Source organism: Rana temporaria, chromosome 11 (genome assembly GCF_905171775.1).
Source record: "Rana temporaria chromosome 11, aRanTem1.1, whole genome shotgun sequence".
Taxonomy (NCBI): Eukaryota; Metazoa; Chordata; class Amphibia; order Anura; family Ranidae; genus Rana; species Rana temporaria.
The window spans coordinates 156,891,839-156,913,240 of NC_053499.1; the positions used below are offsets into that span (position 1 = coordinate 156,891,839).

The 21,402-nt window shown below is 45.4% G+C and overlaps 1 protein-coding gene across 3 annotated transcripts in view; it reads left to right on the forward strand.

The window, feature by feature from the left end:
- PHKB (phosphorylase kinase regulatory subunit beta) overlaps positions 1-15,077 on the forward strand; it is a 237,979-nt gene extending 222,902 nt beyond the window's left edge. For all 3 annotated transcript variants that reach the window (XM_040329505.1, XM_040329504.1, XM_040329506.1), the window contains 5 exons: positions 5,922-6,068; positions 7,505-7,634; positions 11,028-11,135; positions 12,664-12,804; positions 14,384-15,077. In XM_040329505.1, the coding sequence (XP_040185439.1) occupies positions 5,922-6,068; positions 7,505-7,634; positions 11,028-11,135; positions 12,664-12,804; positions 14,384-14,521 (664 nt within the window). In that variant the 3' untranslated portion in view covers positions 14,522-15,077. The remainder of the gene's footprint in view (positions 1-5,921; positions 6,069-7,504; positions 7,635-11,027; positions 11,136-12,663; positions 12,805-14,383) is intronic.
- Positions 15,078-21,402: the final 6,325 nt, after the last annotated feature.

Here is a 21,402-nt window from a genome sequence, read left to right on the forward strand (position 1 = left end):
TTGATGAAGAAATAATGAAGAAGTAGCCCACACCAGGCCATGAAACAGCTTTTGATTAAATTGTCCAATTACTTTTGGGCTTTTGAAAAAGGGGAGATGGCTAGTCTTAAAGGGTTTGTGAACCCATTTGTTAACGTTTATGCCAGCCCCTCGATTAGAGGCTGGCATAGCACACTGAGTTAAGCATTTTTTTAAACGAATGTTGTAAATACCAATGTTTCGTTTTAGTTAGTCTTCAGGTCAGTCACATGACTCGCGGCCAGTTTCCAGCTCCGTCAGCCGGGGAGATCACGTGACCGCTCCTCTCCTTCGCGGAATCCCCATCTTAAAGCTGTAAAGCGCCCGCAAGTCAAAAATTGCTTAGCACAGTGACACTTATAGGTTTATTTTTTTTTTAATAATAGCAGCGGGGGGGGCTGAGCAGAGACAGACAGAGAGGGCGCTGACAGGGAGGAAGGGGGGGAGAGGAGAGCAGAAGGGACAACCTATCACTGAGGGAGGCACTTTGACCACGGTGATCAGAGCGGATCTGCCCTGGTTATCCTGGTCTGATTAGAGAAGGCATACAGGAAGTGGTACATTTTTAGAGTTTTTTTTTATTATTATTTACGGTTTAGAGGGGGGCAGATCATTAGAGATGTAAATTCCTTTCTTGATACTCCTCTGCATTATGGGAAGCCTACAAGCAGCAGCCATTTTGTGTGGCCACAGGTGTGATGCAGACATGCAAGAAGTGGGATTCCGGTGGGTTCCCGTGTGCTTTGGGTTTGTCACCCGGTTTTATAATGTTAATGATACACGGAGAACTCAAATGAACATTCTGTGTATAGACACGGATTTGATTTACAGTTTCATTATTGATTTTTTTGCTCTGCCCGTCTGGCTGACATAGATCAAATCCTTGACAGAACCATTACGGAGCAAACCTCTGTTCCTGGGCTGTGTCACTCACAGGATGAAAAGGAAAGATGGAGAGATTCCCCTGCCTCTGGGTCTCATCACTCATAACTATTTCAAAGCTACATTTCCTATTGGGTGGTTAGTATATGTTGTGAAATTCATCTCCCTAGGCCTGTGTGTTGTCGGCAGCAAATAATTACATTCTAGTTCTGATCTCCTAGTGCGGGTTAGAAAGAAAAAATTCCTAAATCGGTTTTGTTGATTGCCAGAGACATCAAAGCACCTTACTTTTCCTTTACTCGTAGAAATATGCCTTTCTTTTTTCTTTTTTTTGAGAAGATGAGGGGAAGAGAGCAGGAAGTGTAAGGGCCCTTTTACACTGACATGTCCGTGTACGGCATGGGTCTTCAAACTACGGCCCTCCAGTTGTTCAGGAACTACAATTCCCATCATGCCTAGTCATGTCTGTGAATGTCAGAGTTTTACAATGCCTCATGGGATGTGTAGTTCCGCAACAGCTGGAGGGCCGTAGTTTGAGGATCCCTGGTGTACGGGCTCCTCTTTGCTCAGCAGTGATCGCTCCCTCAATCCCCGCTGAGCGGGCAGATGACAAGTCGGTCTCTGCACACTGTGTAGGGACCGACCCGTCAGAGTGACGCTCTCCTCTATGGGGGATCAGATCAGATGAAGACGGACCGCAGAGTCCGTTTTCATCCGATCCGTTCCACAAGATGGATGGAAAATAGGGTTTCCTGACGCTTCCTGAAGACGTGACAAACGAAACGGACGTAGAGGCGTCACCTGGTCACGTACCGAGGTCACCTCCTGTTTCCTTTGGCTCACAGCGGTTCAGGGTGGAACGCACGCCATCGCACACGAGTCGGGGCCATTTCCACCAATTTGTTTCTATGCCATCCAGCCTCAGTGCCGGGCCTTGGGCACTCCTAAAGTAAGCAGCCATTTGGCTTTTTATTTGAACATTTTTAAGTTTAATAAACGGGATTACACTATTTCGGACCTTATCTTCTTATTTGCATATGTCGTCCTGAGTCTCCATGGGTTAAGAGGCTGTTCCATCATCTGCTTATTTCATCTGTTAATAGCAAAGGCCAACTTGCTATGAAGCACATTTGACCACTTTTTTCAGTAAAAGGGTCAACTACTTGTGGTAAGCTGCCACCTTTTGAGCACTTTTGTGGGTGTTCTTATTAGAGTCGGTGAAGGTGGACCATTAACAGCTTTTATCACTGGATATTATTTCACTGGATGTTCGTGGCAATTGTTGTGGATCTTGCAGTACACTACAGTTCTATGGACTCCTAGCAGTACATGAATCTATTGAATTTGTTATTGTGATTATTTATGGAATATTGTTATTATATTCATTTATTTTTCACTTAATGATCACTAATTATCAAGTTTATCTATTCGGCACCTATTACGATGGGGACTAGATGTTAACGTGTTTTTTTTTTTTAGATATTTAGGGCTAGATTCAGAAAGCCCGCCGTAAGTTTGTGCGGGCGTAGCGTATCTCAGATACTAACTTAGTGAGGCTGGGGCTGGATTCACAAAGAACCTGAGCTCTAAGTTACGGCGGCGTAGCGTACATCTGCCGGCGTAAGCGTGCCGAATTCAAATTCTGAAGAGATGGGCGTGTTTTATGTAAATAAAACATGACCCCACGTAAATTACGTTTCTCACGAACGGCGCATGCGCCGTCCGTGAACGTATCCCTGTGCGCATGCTCCTAATCACGTGGCAAATAGTCAATGCTTTCGACGTGGACGTAATTTACGCAAAGCCCTATTCGCGAACGACTTACTCAAAAGACGTAAAATTTTCAAAATTTGACGCGGGAACGACGTCCATACTTAACATTGGCTATGCCTCATATAGCTTGAGTAACGTTACGCCGGAAAAAGCCTTACGCAAACGACGTAAAAAAATCCGCCGGGCGCACGTACGTTTCTGAATCGGCGTATCCAGCTCATTTGCATATTCTACGCTGAAATCTACGGATGCGCCACCTAGCGGCCAGCGTAAATATGCAACTAAGATACGACGGCGTAAGAGACTTACGCCAGTCGGATCTTAGCCTAATTTTCTGCGTATCTTGCTTTCTGAATACAGAAAGAAGATACGCCGGCGCTGCTTTGAATTTACGCGGCGTATCAATAGATACGCCGGCGTAAATTCTTGCTGAATCTAGCCCAAAGGTTATATTCGGTAGGCTGGTGTTTCACTTGCTGTTCATTTATGTATCAATTTATTTTTGATTATAGTTATTATTTTTATTTAATAGCTATTAGCGCTTTTACCCGTTTTTTTAATCCACTTTTTTTCCATCCATCACACTTTGGCAGGTCGGATGTCAGCGGACATGTCACCGCTGACATCTGTCGCTCCATCGAAGTGCGCGGAGTGTCGATTCAGGTCCGCCTAAAAAATTGAACGGTCCGCCCGTGTGAAAGGGGCCTAAGAGTTTACATAAAAGGGGGGCCCCCACCTTCGTAACTTGGCTAATGCCTTTATCCAAGCAAAGGGTGAGTAAAACTTCTGGTTCCCCCTTGATGCTGTCCAACTGAATTTGGATCAAATGGCCCTTCTGAAGGTTGGTCCCCACTCAAACGGCTGGATTTTGATCCATGTATGGCCAGGTTAAGACTTCCTGTGTCCCTACGTCCATAGGCGAAGCCCAGCCTAAAAAGCTCAGGCTGGACTTCTCCTTTAATGGACACAAAAGTACAAAAAATCCTATTTATTTGTTATTCATGTGATGACACAGAAGGCTCGCCATAATGGCTGTTGGTGGTTCATCTCACCTCTTCCTCTTCTGTATAAACAAACCCCTGCAGCTTAGTGAAAAATCAACTTTCCGCTTGAAAATGCAACTTTAAATACTTTACTGATTATTCACAGCAAATTAATTAGAATCATCGCACTCTCTTAACACAACATATGTATCAATAACAAGATGTATGTGGAAATAATCTCTGTAGTATTCATCTGGAGATGTAAGGAACCCAGACTGACTTCTTGTGTCTGCCATTTAAACTTTTGAATATTTTTATACTGTACGGTTAATATCACTTTAAAGTTGGGATCCGTCTAGACCAGGATTCTCAAACTGGCGGCCCTCCAGCTGTTGCGAAATTACAAGTCCCATGAGGCATTGCAAGGCTGACAGCTACAAGCCTGACTCCCACAGGCAGAGGCATGATGGGACTTGTAGTTTTGCAACAGCTGGATGGCCACCAGTTTGAGACCCCTGCTCTAGACGCAGGGCTCTCCAAACTACGGCCCTCCACACGTCCCATGAGGCATTGTAAAATATGACATGCATAGACCACCTGACTAGGCATGATGGGAATTGTAGTTCCTGAACAACTGGAGGGCCGTAGTTTGGAGACCCCTGCTCACTAGAGTCTGAACAGGCTGCGTGATGTCGGCCAACAATGGAACCGATGTCGGCTGAACCTGAGTCACAGGCAGGGCAGGACTTAGGGTGGTGGGGGCCCCTGGGCTTAATAATCGAGCAGAGAAGGGGGGGGTTGTTACCGCCAACCGATCATAGTTGTTGAAGGGGGGGCTAAGTTGTTGAGCCCGCTGACTGCCGATCAAAGTTGTTGAGCAGGGGGGGAAGCCGCTGGATAGACTTCTTACCTCTTCCCAGGGCTGCCTTCAGTAATTTTGGGGCCCCTTACACAGCTGCAGTGAAGGAGCCCCCTGGAGCATCGAAGTTGTTGAGTGGGCTGGGGGCTGCCCAGAATTACATCCATCCACCACCAAGTTGTTGAGCGGATGGGGTGCCAAGGATTACATCCATCCACCGAAGTTGTTGAGAGGGGGGGGGGATTGCCAAAATTGCGGGAGGGGGTTGCTGCGATTGCCGCGAACAGGGGATTACCCCGAAATTGCGGGAGGGAATTGCCACCATTGCCGCACATTTTCTGGAGGGGACTGCCGCAAAATTGCGGGAGGGGGTTGCCGCGATTGCCACGAACGGGGGGTTGCCACAATTGAGCCCGGGGGCCCCCTATTGGGCGGGGCGCCCCGGCTTGAGCCCAGTCAAGCCCAATGGTAAGTCCTGCCCTGGTCACAGGAGTGCAGAACTAAGCGCCCTCCCATGACCCACAGAAGATATGAGGCCAAAAGAGCTTTGGTCCTACTTCTCCTTTAAATCCATATAAATATCTGTTTTATAGATGATTTGCTTTTTCTAAAAACTTCACTCTGTTCTGATGATTTTACAACAGCAAGAATCACCCCAGGAAGCCATTTTTGTCACCCTTGGGCTGTACATGGCAGCCGCTGAGAACTTGTACCGGATGCAGTCTCTGCTGTCGCTTTTCAGGCTCGGGCCCCAGGAGGTTTGAAGTTACAGATCTGCAGTAACTGCTGGGGTTTTTGTTCATTAGCAGAAGCCATACAGAGTCCAGCTGCCCCGGGGCTGAGAGGAAAACCCTGAATCATTTCAATAAGCGAATCTATTCCGCGTTCACGTCTTCTGCTCTAATTGACTGGAGTTTTCCCAGAACTGTCCCAGATGTCTCCTTTGCTAACTATGTGTACATGACTACAGCGAGGTGATTAGTGAAATTCCAATTGATTATTGAGCTCATTAGCTCGGTTAGCGTACGGTATTATGTGAAATCCATCTGCAGCCTGATTGCATGGCGTAGTGTTATCATTTTGAGAGACGTATTTTTTTTTTTTTCTGAATCCAGGAACAAAAGCTGCCATTACACCTGCAGATCTGACATCTAAAGATTTCCTTAAGATCCTGGTCTGTTATAGATCTCGCAATTCACTACGGTGCAATCTTAGCAGATATGATCTTTCTATGTAAGTCGCATGCTGCCAGTATCATGCCCGGGGCAATAACAGTAGTCCCATGAGTTACAAGTAGTCATACCAAAGCAGCAAATGAGCAATGCCACCTTTTTCTCTCAATACATGGTAATGAACCATCTGTTGGTCATGTGTGTGTCTGACATGTGTCCCTATCTTCCTTCCAGCTGGATCGTTCACGCCATGAGATACGAGCTCCAGATTCGCAGCCAGATGCCTGGTGGGGATCAGTCGGAGACCGATATCTATCAGCTGTCTCCAGGTGAAGTCAAGCAGCTTCTCCTTTGTATTCTAAAGCCGCAGCAGTCTGGAAGGTGAGAATGGAACACAGTCATCTTACGTGTGTACATCATTGTTCTAGGATCGGTTTCATACCAAGGCTCGCCATACGTTATACCCAGAGGCGGCTCTAGGCTTTGTGAGGCCTTAGGCAAAGCTTGATATGGGGCCCCACTCACACCCTTGATGGGAAAAATAATTCAAGGACAAGAGCCTCTTCCCCACAACCCTGGCCGGTGGTTGTGGGGTCTGCAGGCAGGGGGCTTTTCAGAATATGGAAGTGCCCTTTAACAAGGTGGCCCCCAGATCCTGCTTTTTTTTTAATAACCAAGGGGCAAGGCCACCCTTTGATGTCACCTGGTGAACCCGCCCCCTTGTGACATCATTCACTGAGGGCATGCTGGGTCATTGACATCACAAGGGGTGGTGTCACCGATATTCACTGGTTGTTAGGGACGCTGGCGGCCCTGCTCCTGAGTCAGGGCTCTTAACGCTGCCTGAGCACAGCAGCGTTAAGGTCCCCTGCACCTCAAAACTGGGGTAATGAATCGGGTAAGTTAGGTGGCTGTGAGGCCTTAGGCGACGGCCTAATTAAAGAGCCGCCTCTGGTTATACCAGTGATCGCCAAACTGCTGCCCGCGGGACAGATGTGGCCCTTTGCTTGTCTTTATCTGGCCCGCGGGGCGCAATTCCTAACACTGACACCAACAATGGGGCACTGTTCCTTCCGCTGACGCGGCACTTGTTCCTTCCGCTATTGGCTCCTGCTGCTGTCAATCAAATTCCTGTGACATTAGGAACAGGGGGGAGTGGGGCCAAGTCCCGCTTTCTGTGTCAATGGATGCAGCAGCAGGACTTGTGTGAGTGGGCCCACACTGGTGCCCAGAGGAAAAGCGGTAATCCATGATGAAGAGGGGGGCTTGAAGCGCCGGTGGGGGGCCCCAGAAGAAGAGGATCAGGGCAACTCTGTGCAAAACAATTGATAAAAAAAAAACACTTGTAGTTGGAGGGTGGCAAAAATGCTTGGTTTCTGGGAAATGGTGAGCGGTGTCTTCTGGGACCTATGTGTGTCTCAGGAGACATCCGCCCATTCACATAGCGCCGCGCAACTCGCGGCGAAGAAAGATGACCCACCACGGACGAGGAAGTGGCAGAATTGGTACGATCTGCCTAGCAACAGACACTTCTGGTAAGTATGGAAAAAAAAAATCTAACTTTTTGTAGCCTTTTTGGCTATTTTTTATTTATTTTTTTACAGTGGACCTCCGCTTTTATATTCTCTACCAAACAAAACCATTATGAAGCTCATAATTTAAAGCACGCCGTCCTTTTTTATTTTCTTATTCATAATTTAGCAGTGCTGTTAGATCAGACCGCTCCTAACAGAATGCTCTCCTGTAAATCATTAGACATTTATTATTCATTTTACTGATGGATCTGTGCAATCAGTGTTGGTTGTTCCATCATATAGGTGTTGGCTGAACCGCAGGCAGATAGACGGCTCCCTGAATAGGAATCCATCCGGCTTCTATGACCGCGTGTGGCAGATCCTGGAGAGGACACCCAGCGGGATTATGGTGTCCGAAAAGTTCCTTCCACAGGTAACTTCTGCACCATATTATATGCTCTATATTACTTGTACTTTATTATACAGTATATTCTGTAACATGGTCTATATCAGGGATATGCAATTAGCGGACCTCCAGATTTTGCAAAACTACAAATCCCATCATGCCTCTGCCTCTGGGTGTCATGCTCGTGGCTGTCAGAGCCTTGCTATGCCTCATGGGATTTGTAGTTCTGCAAAAGCTGGAGGCCCGCTAATTGCATATCCCCGGTCTATATTATGGAGACAGCATAGTGAACCGCTATACAAGGAGAGCATCATACAGAGTTTAAAGTTCATTAACAGTATGATAACTTCTAACATCGCTCATTAACCACTTAACCCCCGGACCATATTGCTGGTCAAAGACCAGAGCGCTTTTTGCGATTCGGCACTGCGTCGCTTTAACTGACAATTGCGCGGTCGTGAAATTGGCGTCCTTTTTTTCCCACAAATAGAGCTTTCTTTTGGTGGTAGTTGATCACCTCTGCGGTTTTTATTTTTTGCGCTATAAACAAAAATAGAGCGACAATTTTGAAAAAAAAAATTATATTTTTTACTTTTTGCTGTAATAAATATTCCCCAAAAATATATAAAACATTTTTTTTTCCTCAGTTTAGGCCGATACGTATTCTTCTACCTATTTTTCGTAAAAAAATAATCGCAATAAACGTTTATTGATTGGTTTGCGCAAAAGTTATAGTGGGGAGGTTTTTTTATGGCATTTTTATTAATATATATTTTTTTTACTAGTAATGGCGGCGATCAGCGATTTTTTTTTTCTTCGGTACTGCAACATTATGGCGGACACTTTTGACACATTTTTGGGACCATTGGCATTTTTATAGCGATCAGTGCTATAAAAATGCATTGGATTACTATAAAAATGCCACTGGCAGGGAAGGGGTTAACACTAGGGGGCGGGGAAGGGGTTAAGTATGTTCCCTGGGTGTGTTCTAACTGTATGGGGGGGTGGACTGACTAGGGGAAATGACTGATCGCTGTTCATACATCAGGCATTTCTCCCCTGACAGGACCGGGAGCTGTGTGTTTACACATACAGCTCCCGGTCCCCGCTCTGTAACAAGCAATCGTGGGTGCAAGCGGGGGGTGCGCACGCGCCCTTGGTGGCCGCTTCAGGGAGCGACGTATAGCTACGGGCTCTCGCGCAGGGGAGCCGACCTGCCGCCGTAGAACTGCAGCGGCTGGTCGGCAAGTAGTTAAAGCAGTACTCCAGAGCCAAACAATAATTGGGGCATGATGGACTTGTAGACCCCTTTCACACTGAGGCAGTTTTCAAGCGCTTTTACATCCAGGCGGTGTGCTTGCGGGATGTTCGAAAAAGTCCTGCAAGCAGCATCTTTGGGGCGGTTTGGGAGTGTTGTATACAGAGCTCCCAAAACGCCCATTGCAATGGGGCAGCAATTCTGAAGCGCCTGAAAAGTGCTTCAGAAGCGCCGCAACACAGCAGTTTTTAACCCCTTCTCACATCCCCATGAACACCTATTACAGGGTAAACCATACAATACATAACTACGTCCCATTTCATAGTGTCTGTCCAAGGGTAAGGAATTTTTCAATGTGTTTCGTGGAATATACAGCTTCTTCAGGAGGGGGGAGTGAAGGAGGCAGCAATGTCATAAATCCGAAAAATAAAATCAAGATCCAATTGTGATAGTATCTTAAAGTGGATGTAAACAATGTAGAGAATAAGATTTCCTATAATCTGTACCCAGTTTTGCCACACAGAGTTAATCCAGCTCTGAGCAATCCTCTTTTTATTGTTCAGGGAAGGAAATAAAACAGACTTCCAGATAAAAACCAAAGTCCTTGCTTGAGTGACAGGTTATTTACATATCTCGTGCACTAGCTTGCAGACATACACAGCTTCTGTAAAAAGTGCTCAGTTCACATCCCCCTCCCCTCTTCCCTCCAGCTCTATGTATATTCTGATGGCTGTTGCATTTTCTCATGGCACTGAACTGTCACTCATCCCATGTTTTGAAAACATTTAATCAAAACGCAGGGGAGGGGATGTGAATTGTGCACTTTTTTTTCAGAAGCAAGGACTTTGGTTTTTATCTGGAAGTCTGTTGTATTTCACAATAACAATAACAATAAAAGAGGATTGCTCAGAGCTGGATTAACTCTGTGTGGCAAGACTGGACACAGATGATAGGAAATCTTATACTGTACACTGTGACATCAGAAAAAAATGGGTTTACATCCTTTTAACGGTACATCATAATTCCGCCATTTTATACAATTGTAATGGTGTACTAAAAAATCCAATCCAGAGATTGGTGAAACCCAATCATCACATACTCGGGGCTTAGACGCCCCATTACCCTCTCAGGAGAACCTTACCTAGGGGATTGTTTCAGTTATGAGCTGTGATGTGCTGTGTGGTTTGTATTGTGGTCCATGTGGACCGTTTCCTCTGTTTTAAATAAAAAAAATTGAAAAAAAAAAAACAATCATCACATAGAGCAGGGATATACAATTAGCGGACCTCCAGCTGTTGCAGAACTACAAGTCCCATGAGGCATAGCAAGACTCTGACCGCCACAAGCATGACACCCAAAGGCAGAGGCATGATGGGAATTGTAGTTTTGCAACATCTGGAGGTCCGCTAATTGCATATCCCTGACATAGAGCATACAGGATCACCCTGGGGGCGGGTATGGGGGGAGCACAGGGGAAAAAGGAGAGCTAGTGGGAAGATCATAAACACATGAAACCGTAGAGAAAAAAGAAAATTGTTTGGGATTTTTAAAGCGACCAACACTATAGAAAAATAGAAATTTAATGAGTTAAAATTTGATAATTTAATACATAAAAAACATTCATATATTGGATCATTGAAATATACAAACAATGGTGTGCATCTGGTTAGGCTCTACATGTTTCGCCATTTGGTGGCTTCTTCAGGAGGCTTTTTACAGCAGGTATGATGATCACTACAGTAGAAAATAGATATTCAAAAAATTATGAAAATGCAGAAAATACAAACAAAATATTTATATGAGATTGCCGACTAGAGAGCAAGCATATATAACACAACTAATGCACTGGCATGGTCACTCACCTGTGTATTCTATAGATGAAAAACACCATAATATGGATGGATATAATATGAAACCATAGCTCAACCACCTATATTTTCTGCCTCTAAGGAGGTCAGGTGTTAAGAAGTATCACAACAGAACAGTACTCAACTAGGTCGATCACGAATGAATAGTACGATTCGGTCCTGGAAAAAACAAAAAACAAACAGAGTGGTTATTTTGCTTATGTCGGGGTAGGCAGATTCAAATTCTGCGTAGGTAGTACAGGCGTGTGGGGAACGTTCTCACCAACTAAAATCTCTTTATTCTCCTCCATACAGCAACCCACCCTATCTGACATGACTATGTACGAGATGAACTTTTCTCTGCTGGTGGAGGACATGCTGCAGAACATCGCACAGCCCGAGTATCGCCAGATCGTTGTGGAGGTAATAATTCCGGCTTTATAATGAACACATTCTACCATTTTCCTAATCATTTTAACAATAATATCTCAATTGGGACCTATTCACACGATTGCACCGTGGTGACGCCCAGCGCATGTTGCGTACATTGGTGCAGTTGCGTTTTATTCTGAATGGCGCCCTTTGCTTGCACTGCCGGAAATGGTGCAGGCACTTTTTCTGGTGTGTTGGTCATCCTATTTAATTTTTTTGCGATATATATTTTTTTTTGTTTATATTTTTTTTTACTTTCTGGTATAAAAACATATCCAATTAAAAAAAACTGAAAATATAAACAAAAAAAGGCAGACAATTTTGAAAAAAATAAAAAAATATATATATATATAATTTTTTTATTTTTTTCAAAATTGTCTGCCTTTTTTTGTTTATATTTTCAGTTTTTTTTAATTGGATATGTTTTTATACCAGAAAGTAAAAAAAAAAAAATTATTTTTTTGTTTTTGTTTATATCACAAAAAAATAAAACCACAGAGGTGATCAAATACCACCAAAATAAATCAATTTGTGGGGGGGAGAGGACATAAATTTTATTTTATTTGGGTACAGCGTCGAATGACCGCGCAATTGTCAGTTAAAGTAACATATTGCAAAAAAGGGCCTGGTCAGGGAGAAGGGGGGGGGGGGGTTAATCTTCCGGAGCTGAAGTGGTTAAGCCGTCAGTCAGTATTAGGATCACAGAAAACTGTGGAGGTGGTCGGGTCCTGTACTGCAAGTCATTAGTGTCACCTGGTTGTATCGTGTTTCCCCAAAAATAAGCCCGGGTCTCATATTATTTTGGCAACAAAAGACACAGTAGGGCTTATTGTCAGGGTAGGTCTTACCATGTAATGTGTTGTCTTCTCTCCACCTCCCCCTCCCTGCCTGCCAGTGTGAACTGAGTTAAAATGCTTTTAAAATCCTATAATCCCCTCTATTACAGTATTATATAATGTACAATGTGTGTGTTTCTGTAATATAATTGTGCCAAATACCTTCAATTATAGCGCCGCTCTGCGCTTCTGTGACCTGCCGGAGCTCTCTTCCCCATGATTATATTACAGAAACACACTCATTGTACATTATTTACTACTGTAATAGAGTGGGCTAAAGGATTTTACAAGCATTTTAAACTAGGGCTTATTTTCAGGGTAGGGCTTATATTACAGCCCTCCTGGAAAATAACATTGGGTTTTATTTTCTGGGAAACACGGTATTTGGTGGCAGTATGACACTTTTTATTAGGACTTGACATGATCATCTAAACAGCAGTTTCAGCGTCAAGTACAATGTGTGTTCATATGAAAGACAGCGCTCGGTTTCTTTCTGTAATCCCCATCTCCTCCACACTGCTTTCAGTTTTTTGTAACCAGCGCCTGTATAACGATCGTTTTTGCTTCCTGACAATTGTACGCCCTCCCCTCCCCCTCCCCTCAATCAGACGGAGAACGACTCGGTGTACAGCATTTCAACTAACCTAAATACGTTTTTTTTCCTTTTTTTGTCCTTTTCTCAGCTTCTAATGATCGTTTCTGTCATCCTGGAAAGAAACCCGGAATTCGAGTTTCAAGAGAAAGTCGATTTGGACAAACTGGTGAAAGAGGCATTTAATGATTTTCAGCGAGACCAGAGCCGGCTTCAGGGAGCGGAAAAACAGGTGAGCCGGGGACGGCAATCACCGTCTCAAGGTCACCGACTCTCCTGCCAAGTGATCTGATAAAAAAATCTCAGCAGATAGAGCGCCGCGCACAAAATTAAATTTGGCCGGTCACCTGCGTGTTTCTGCAGCGCTACGGTCTCGCTGTGATATTGGGAGGATGTCACTCCGAGAGAGACGGGGGAACGCCGCGGCACAAGATCAACAAGAGAGGGCATTCATCTAGAGAGCCTGTCATGAAGAAAACATAGATTTGTATTATTAGCACATATACATGGCAGTATTTTAGGTTTATTCTCACAGAGAAAAATACACTATATTGTCAAAAGTATTGGGACACCTGCCTTTACACGCACATGTAATTTTTAACCACTTAAGACCCGGACCAATATGCAGGTTAAAGACCTTGCCCCTTTCTCATATTTACACTAAAATGCAATACAAATAAATGGCCCTTTAAGGCCCTGTACACACGACCAAACATGTCTGCTGAAACTGGTCCGCGGGCCAATTTCAGCAGACATGTTCGGTCGTGTGTAGGCCCGAGCGGGCAGGATTCCAGCAAACATTTGCCCGCCGGGCCTTTTCCCAGCAGGCAAATATTCCTGGACTTGTTTTAAAACAGTCCGCTGGAATCCTGCCCGCTCGGACATGTTCGGTCGTCTGTACAGACCTACCGTACATGTCCGAGCGCCCGCCATCCCTCGCATGCGTCGAATGACTTCGACGCATGCGTGGAAGCATTTAACTGGCAGGCCCGCCCACGTCGCCGCGTCATCGACACCGCGGACACGACCCGCGTATTGTTTACGCACGGATTTCTGTACGATGGTTAGTACAGCCATCGTACAGAAAGCCCCGGCCAGACATGTACGGTGAAAACGGTCTGGCGGACCGCTTTCATCGTAACTTGTTTGGTCGTCTGTACACGGCCTAAGAGGTATGGTTTTGACATCGCTTCCGCCCTGCTATGGTATAGAGACGGATGGGGGCCATCTTGCCCTCACTCGTCTCCATACCAAGCAGGAGAGAGGACCCGATTGCCTCCGCCGTTGGCTCCAGTAAGCGGCTGAGGGCATGGGAGAGCGCTGGGCCCCCTCTCCCGCCGCCGATAAAAGTGATCTTGCAGCGAATCCGCTGCAGAGAACCATTATTATCGGAAACTGGATCACCGGCTGAATAGGAGGATACCTGGTTTATGGTAGCTAGCTGCTCCCTTTTCAAACAGCCAACGTATATCGGCGTGTGGCGGTCCTTAAAGCATCCCAGTCTTATTCCGTAGGGTTCAGTATTGAGTTGGCCCCGCCCTTTACAGCTATAACGGCTTCTACTCTTCTGGGAAGGCCGTCCACAAGGTTTAGGAGTGTGTCTATGGGAATGTTTGACCATTCTTCCAGAAGTGCATTTGTGAGGTCAGGCACTGATGTTGGACGGGAAGGCCTGGCTCGCAATCCGCTCTAATTCATCCCAAAGGTGTTCTATCGGTTTGAGACAGTCAAGTTCCTCCACCCCAAACTCGCTCATCCGTGTCTTTATGGCCTGTGGATTCTAATGCGGCTTTGTTTTCTCCTCTCCTTAGGATGACATGTCTGCTTTCTACAACACCCCCCCTCTGGGCAAGAGAGGGACCTGCAGCTACCTGACAAAAGCCGTAATGAACGTGCTGCTGGAGTCCGAGGTCAAGCCAAACAACGAGGACCCGTGCAGCATCAGCTAACGGTGCCAGCGGGTGCCCGGAGCTTTTACACCCTCACTCGGTTTACGATGTTCCGAGCTTAGTGACGTGTGGCTGCTTTCATAGCCTGTGCTTTTTATACTGGAGACAAATGGGTGGCAGAGGTCATGCCATGTGTCAGGAGGTGTTATGCTGCATTAGTAGAGAGTTTGTGTTGACATGGCTTTAGAGAGGCTGCACCGGCTCCATAACGTGTCAGCTGGGAGATCTGCCCGGGGTTGTGCCATCAGATATCTATATAGTGTGTTTGTGTTCTTCTTCTGTTTTGTGTAACCACAAATACCCCAACACCTGCTGAAAACCTCACTGAAAGGGGCTTTTCCATCGGAAAATGCATTTTGTATCCATCAAAGTTGTTATTGTTCCTCCTCTGACAATCATCTTGTTCCATATTCAGTGTAAAGTGCCACACAGCAGAGTGTGCCACCTAAAAATATAACTTTCAGGGGGAGCAGATACCTGTGTAATCCAGGTATTTTCTCCCACTTCCGGACATAGATCACCGCAGTGACCTACGCCATGTCCGGCGCCTCCTCCACTCCCACCGCTATCTTCTGGGAAACACACAGGTCCCAGAAGACAGCTGGGACCAGTAGGATCGCGCATGCGCAGTAGCGAACCAGGAAGTGAAGCCGCAAGATGGTTGGAACAGGTTTTTGGATACCATGGGGAAGGGTTATCACCCCTGTAACATTTGTTTTTTACATTAGCAGTCTCACAGAAATATATATATATAAAAAATATATAATTTTCTTTATTTTACCTACCAGAAACACCCTGCCCCTTCCTATACCGCGGAGCTCCTAGTTCGCTTCCTGGGAAATGGGTGGCTTCACTTCTTGATTCCCTTACCGAAGATGGTGGCGGCAGCACACAATAGCCAAGGGACAGGTCGGCTTTGGCTGCCGACATCGCGGGCGCCCTGGACAGGTAAGTGTCCTTATATTAAAAGTCAGCAGCTGCAGTATTTGTAGCTGCTGACTTTTAATATTTTTTTTTTCCGACGGAACTTCACTTTAAAGTGATTTAAAAAAAGAGGTTTACAAACGTGTAATACTTGCTCTGTGTAACGGTTTTGCACAGACAGACCCGCCCCCAATGCTCCTCTTCTCTGGTCCCCCCCCAATGCTCCTCTTCTCTGGTCCCCCCCCCCTCCCTGCCAGCCACTTGCTATGAGGTGGTCGTCATGTGTGCTCGCTCCTGTCTGACACACACAGCATGGCTTGTCCCCGCCCCCCTCCACACTGGCTGAATTTGACAGTGGAAGGAGCCAATGGCTTCCGCTGCTGTCTTTGAGCCTATGAGAAGGGAGAGAGCCGCTGCTCCTGTGTACACTGCAATTGGTTGTAAAGGTTTTCTACCCTTCTGCATACAGTACATACTAGACATGTGCACTTCGTTTAATTCCAAATTCGTTTAACCAATTTCGACAAAATGTGTTAATTTGGAAATATCCAAATTAACAAAAATCTGTTTAACAATTTTTTCCAAATATTCGTAAATTCAAAAATCTTTAATAACCAACTAATAATAACTTATAGGTACAGGCGGTCCCAGGGTACAAACAGGACAGGGACTGTAGGTTTGTTCTTAAAGGGACACTAAAGGAAACTTTTTTTTTAGCTAAATAGCTCCCTTTACCTTACTGCAGTCCTGGTTTCATGTCCTCATTGTTCGTTTTTGCTGTAATCCTTCTCTGTTCTGAACACTTCCTGGTTGTCTGTTTCCTGATGAAAAAAGTCATGGGAGCTTTCGCTCTGTGGTCACTAATCAAGGAGGTGTGATTACTGTGTGTCTAAAACCTCGCAGCACCAATCCGTTTCGTTTTACAAACCATCACTGTATTGGCTCTGAGTCTCTGTACATCGCAGAAGCAGGAAACAGCATGCAAAAACGAAACTGAAACTAGAGGCACATTATATGATTGATTTTTATCTATTTTTAATCATTTTAAAAAGTAATCAGTTAACTATTATGTCTCTATACCCTGTAAACAGTCCTTTTTAGCAAAACAAATTAAAAATTCCTTTACAACTCCTTTAAGTTGGAACAGGTCATTTTTTACCTCCAGCCAAAAAAAATCTATTTTTAAGCTTTTTGGATACCATGGGGAAGGGTTATCACCCCTGTAACATTTGTTTTATACATTAGCAGTCTCACTGAAACCTATTAAAATATATATATATATTTTTTATTTTTTTTTACCTACCAGAAACACCCCGCCCCTTCCTATACCGCGGAGCTCCTAGTTCATTTCCTCCCTCGCATTTGCGCTTCCTGGGAAATGACCCCCATAAAGAGCCGACGATGCCCTTCAACTTGGTGGGGGGGGAGGGGGGTGTAGCTGCCCCCTGAACAAAAAGCACAACCAGGCCGTAATACTGGGTGGATTTATCACACTTGTGTTCTGTTTTTTTTGTTGTTCACTATTTTGCTTCTTTGCACTGTGTCTCTCTAAGCTGCTAATGAACTTTGCACGAGAGATATTTAAAAAAAAAAAAGTATACTTTACGTTTTATGACGGCTTTAAAATCTACTGTAAAATTAGAAATTGAAGGTATTTGGTGAGGTTTGTGGTATTTTCTTATAGCATTGGTGTCACAGTCCAGCCCTTTCTCCCTCCCCTACACCACAGGTCTACATACCGGCCACAGTACAGTCTCAAATTGCACTGCAAAGAATCAAGTGATCTGAACGCGGTGACATTCCTGACTGAATCGCATGTGGTTTCCGCCACCTCTCCTGTGTGAACCCAGGCTTGAAGCCACTATGCCAAGCCTGGGATCACACAGGAGCAGTGTGGGAAACCGCATGTGATTTGGTCAGGAATCGCACAGCATTACTGTTAAGATTACATGCGATTCTTTGCAGTGCAATTTGAGCCTATTTATTTTGTATGGGCTCAAATCCCACTGCACCGCATGAAAAAGGTATTGGTTTTAAGTATCGGAGCATTTGTACAAGTACTCATGCATATGCAGAGTATCAGCACTACCTACTTAAAGTACTGTACAGCGCGCCCCCCCCCCCCCAGGTCTACATACCTGCCACAGTACAGCCCCCTCCCACTGGTCTACATACCTGCCACAGTACAGCCCCCTCCCACTGGTCTACATACCTGCCACAGTACAGCACCCTCCCACTGGTATACATACCTGCCACAGTACAGCCCCCCCCCCCCCCCCCACACACCTGGTCTACATGCCTGCCACAATACAGCCCCCTACTGGGGTCTTGGTGCCTAACATGGTACACAAGGAAGACATTTCATAGCTTTTCCAAGCCCCCGTCAGAACTGAAGAATTGTCTTCAGTCCAGTTGAATGCGACTCCCTCCTTCTAGATATTCCATTGTTGGGAGGTTTCCCAGTCCCATCTCCTCTCCTCAATGTTTCCATAGTATTACTTCATACAAAAAGATCCACACAGACTGAATTGATAGTCCCTAGAAGATCCTCAGCCCTAGTTCCCATATTACAATGGTATGAGAGAATATGGAGACTGAGGAAGTTCTTTCTCCTGCCTGCAGTAGACCAAACGCATCTCAGCCTAGGACTAGTCAGTGGACTGGAGCTTTTAGGGCTTCCACACCTACAGATGTGCCCGGGCTCCGATGTGTTCCCGTGTGTAGAGCAGCCCATTCCCTTTGCGAGAAACATGGAAAAGAAGTCCCCGACTTATTTCTGAAAACGCGTCGCACCAAACCTCACACATTTGCCAATGCATGGGGGGGGGTGCAATTACCAAAAATTGCCCCCCCCCCCCCCCACCATGCAGCAACTAGATGACAGCGCATTGGGAATGTGCAAGATTTTCGGGCTTGTTCCTGGGGGGCGGTAATGTGATCCTGGCTTCAAGTGATGGAAGGATTTATGAAAGAGAATACCAATGCTGTGTATGGTAACATGTCCAGAATAATAAAGTTCCTATAAGTCACCTGGGAAGTCGGGCAATGCTGGGAACGATCGTTTCTCAGGATCTCCATCTCTGCTTTGCACCCACATAGTCTTCTTCTTGGTCCTCTCTCTGTATCTGGAAGCCAGGGAAAAGCAATAGAAGGCAGAACTCGTTATTATCTGTAATGTCCCGATTTCAGTTCTTTAGCAGTCAATAATTTACCCAGCACCCTTTGCTCCTCTTTACAGCGAACGTCTGCTACAAAACCAATTAGTGTATTTATGACTTGAAAGAATAATTAAATAAAAAGAGGCTTTAAAGAGTGATTTGCATGTTTTGCAGTCTCTTTTATTACTTGGTTTTATACTAATGTCTGTTCTCCGGCAGTATTTGTAATGTATTTATTTACTGTAATTGAGGCTACAAGGGAATAGTTTCTCATGAAGTCTGGGATGTGTCAACTTGTGTTTAACAAGCAGTTCATTAAAATCTTTAAATTGCCTTCCGTGCAATTTCATAAAATTGGAAGCGCTTTTCAGATGGGAGACGTGTCCGGGTCTCAGCGACTGAAAGTCCAGCCAAACCTTCTGTTTAGAGCAGCGGAATATATTCCAGGCACATCGAAACTAAAAAAGGTGAGAAAAGTCTTCTAATTAAAGTGATATTTAAAAATTATATATATATATATATATATTATAAATTGAAGCTTTAATAACAAACCTATCATACCTCCACTGTGCAGTTCGTTTTGCACAGAGTTGCCCCAATCCTCCTCTTCTGGGGTCCCACGGCGACTCTTCCTCGTATTAGATAACCCCCTCTGGGAAGCCCCGGCTGATCACGATGTAAACAGGAAGAGCCGTTGATTGGCTCTTCCTCACTCGCGTCTGACAGACGCGAGTAGAGGAGAGCCGATCCGCGGCTCTCCTGACAGGGGGGGGGGGTTTGCGCTGATTGTTTATCAGCGCACCCAACACTGGACCACCAGGGAGTGCCCCCCCGGTGGTCAATAGTGCAAAAAAAAACACCAATAAAAAAAACAACACAATCGATGCCAGTGCCCACAAATGGGCACTGGCTCAAATAATGCCATCAGTACCACCCAGTGTCCATTAGTGCCCATCTATATGCCCACCTGTGCCACCCATAAGTACCCATCTGTGCCACCCATAAGTGCCGCCAAAGAGTGCCCAGTGCCGCCTATGAATGCCCATCAGTGCAGCATACCAGCGCTGCCTATCGGTGCCCATAATTGAAGAAGAAAACTTACTTTTTTTTTTTTTTTTTAAATGTCTGTCTTTTTTTAGTTGTTGCGCAAAAAATAAAAATCGCAGAGGTGATCAAATACCACCAAAAGAAATCTCTATTTGTGGGAAAGGAATGATAACAATTTCATTTGGGTACACTGTAGCATGACCGCGCAATTGTCCTTCAAATTGCGACAGCGCTGAAAGCTGAAAATTGGCTTGGGCAGGAAGGTGCGTAAGTGCCTGGTATGGAAGTGGTTAAATACAGCTGGATAAAACAAAAAACGGTGTCAGTCTTCATTCCAGGCCGCAGAGCAACAAAATGTTATTTCAAATAGGGGGGAAATGATTCTTTTCTATACCCATTGTGTGTGTTTATATAAATATATATAACTAGCAACTGAATAAAGTATGAAAACACAAAAAATGTTCTGTTCCAGCACTGAAAACCAAGGATGGTTCCAGCGGCCAGCCTTCATAATGCCTTTATTATACATTCCTCTGCGCCTTCCATAGAAACACTGAATCTTGCACATCAGTCCTTCGCCCAGAAAAGCTTCCATGCCGCCGGTGTCCTCACTACCGGCATAACACTATTATTAGCTATTGCATGAATCAATAGGACACATCACCAATCGCCGACTCCTATTATTTTGGGCAGAAAAAAAAACATATTTCTTGCCAAAAACAACAAACGGCCACTTAAATGTTACGTGTAAAACACGAGCTGAATGACATCGCGTTTGCGAACGCACTCTAATCACAAGCATTAGCCATCCTCTAATCAAAATGTTTGTTTCCACCTTTTTTTCCCCCCTCTCTTTTGTTACATTTCAGTGCTGCCGATCTCCTGACCCCCTCTCCGGTCTATGGACACTCCAGTGGCCTCTCTGATGGAGACAAGTGGACCATGCCGGCATAATGTGTTTTAAGTGGCCACTTGTATCGGAGGCCTGTGTAACAACAACGCAGGCATGCGTGCCCAGGCACACCCTAATCCCTCTGTGAAGCACAGATTCCCCCTACTGCCCTGTCTCCCATCTTTCCCCGGGCAGCGCTGCCAGCTTCCCACCTCTCCTATCGGCTGTTGCTGCTGGGAGGATGTTTTTTGGAGTGGGGAAGAGGCCAGTAAATATGTAATTTACTGGCTCCTTCCCTTTTCTGAATGAACATCGTGAGTGATCGGTAAGTGTGTGTTTGGGCTTAGAGGTGCACACCCTAATGCAATAGGCTGCGCACACACCTATGAACGCAGGACATTGCAAACAGGACCCTTGTCACCCCTCTAACAGGAAGTGTCTGAACAAGGACCTTCAAATGGCGGGATCGCCGGGTGTTCTAATGGAAGCTGCACATTTGCAAATCTTGAAAATGACTTTTGAAATTTCATTTAGCCCTGGTTCACACTGGTGCGTTTGGTGGTTATGTGCCACGATTTACACAGATATCTGTACAGATGTCTCTGAAATTGCGGGCAAAAATCGGGACTGACAAGCGGGAGTGAAATCGCGGGAGTTCAGCTGATCTCACACGGCTTTGTTCTCGCAGCCCAGTGTGAACCTGGGCTAAAGTGTTAAAGCTTGTATGAGATTATAGAGAATTGGCTATATGCTCACGACCGCGCTACAGCCGAATGGAGGCTACAGCGGTGGTCACACATTCCCGGGAGGGCATCATATGGACATCCTTCCTACTCGCATTCCTGCGGCGCGCATCGGTA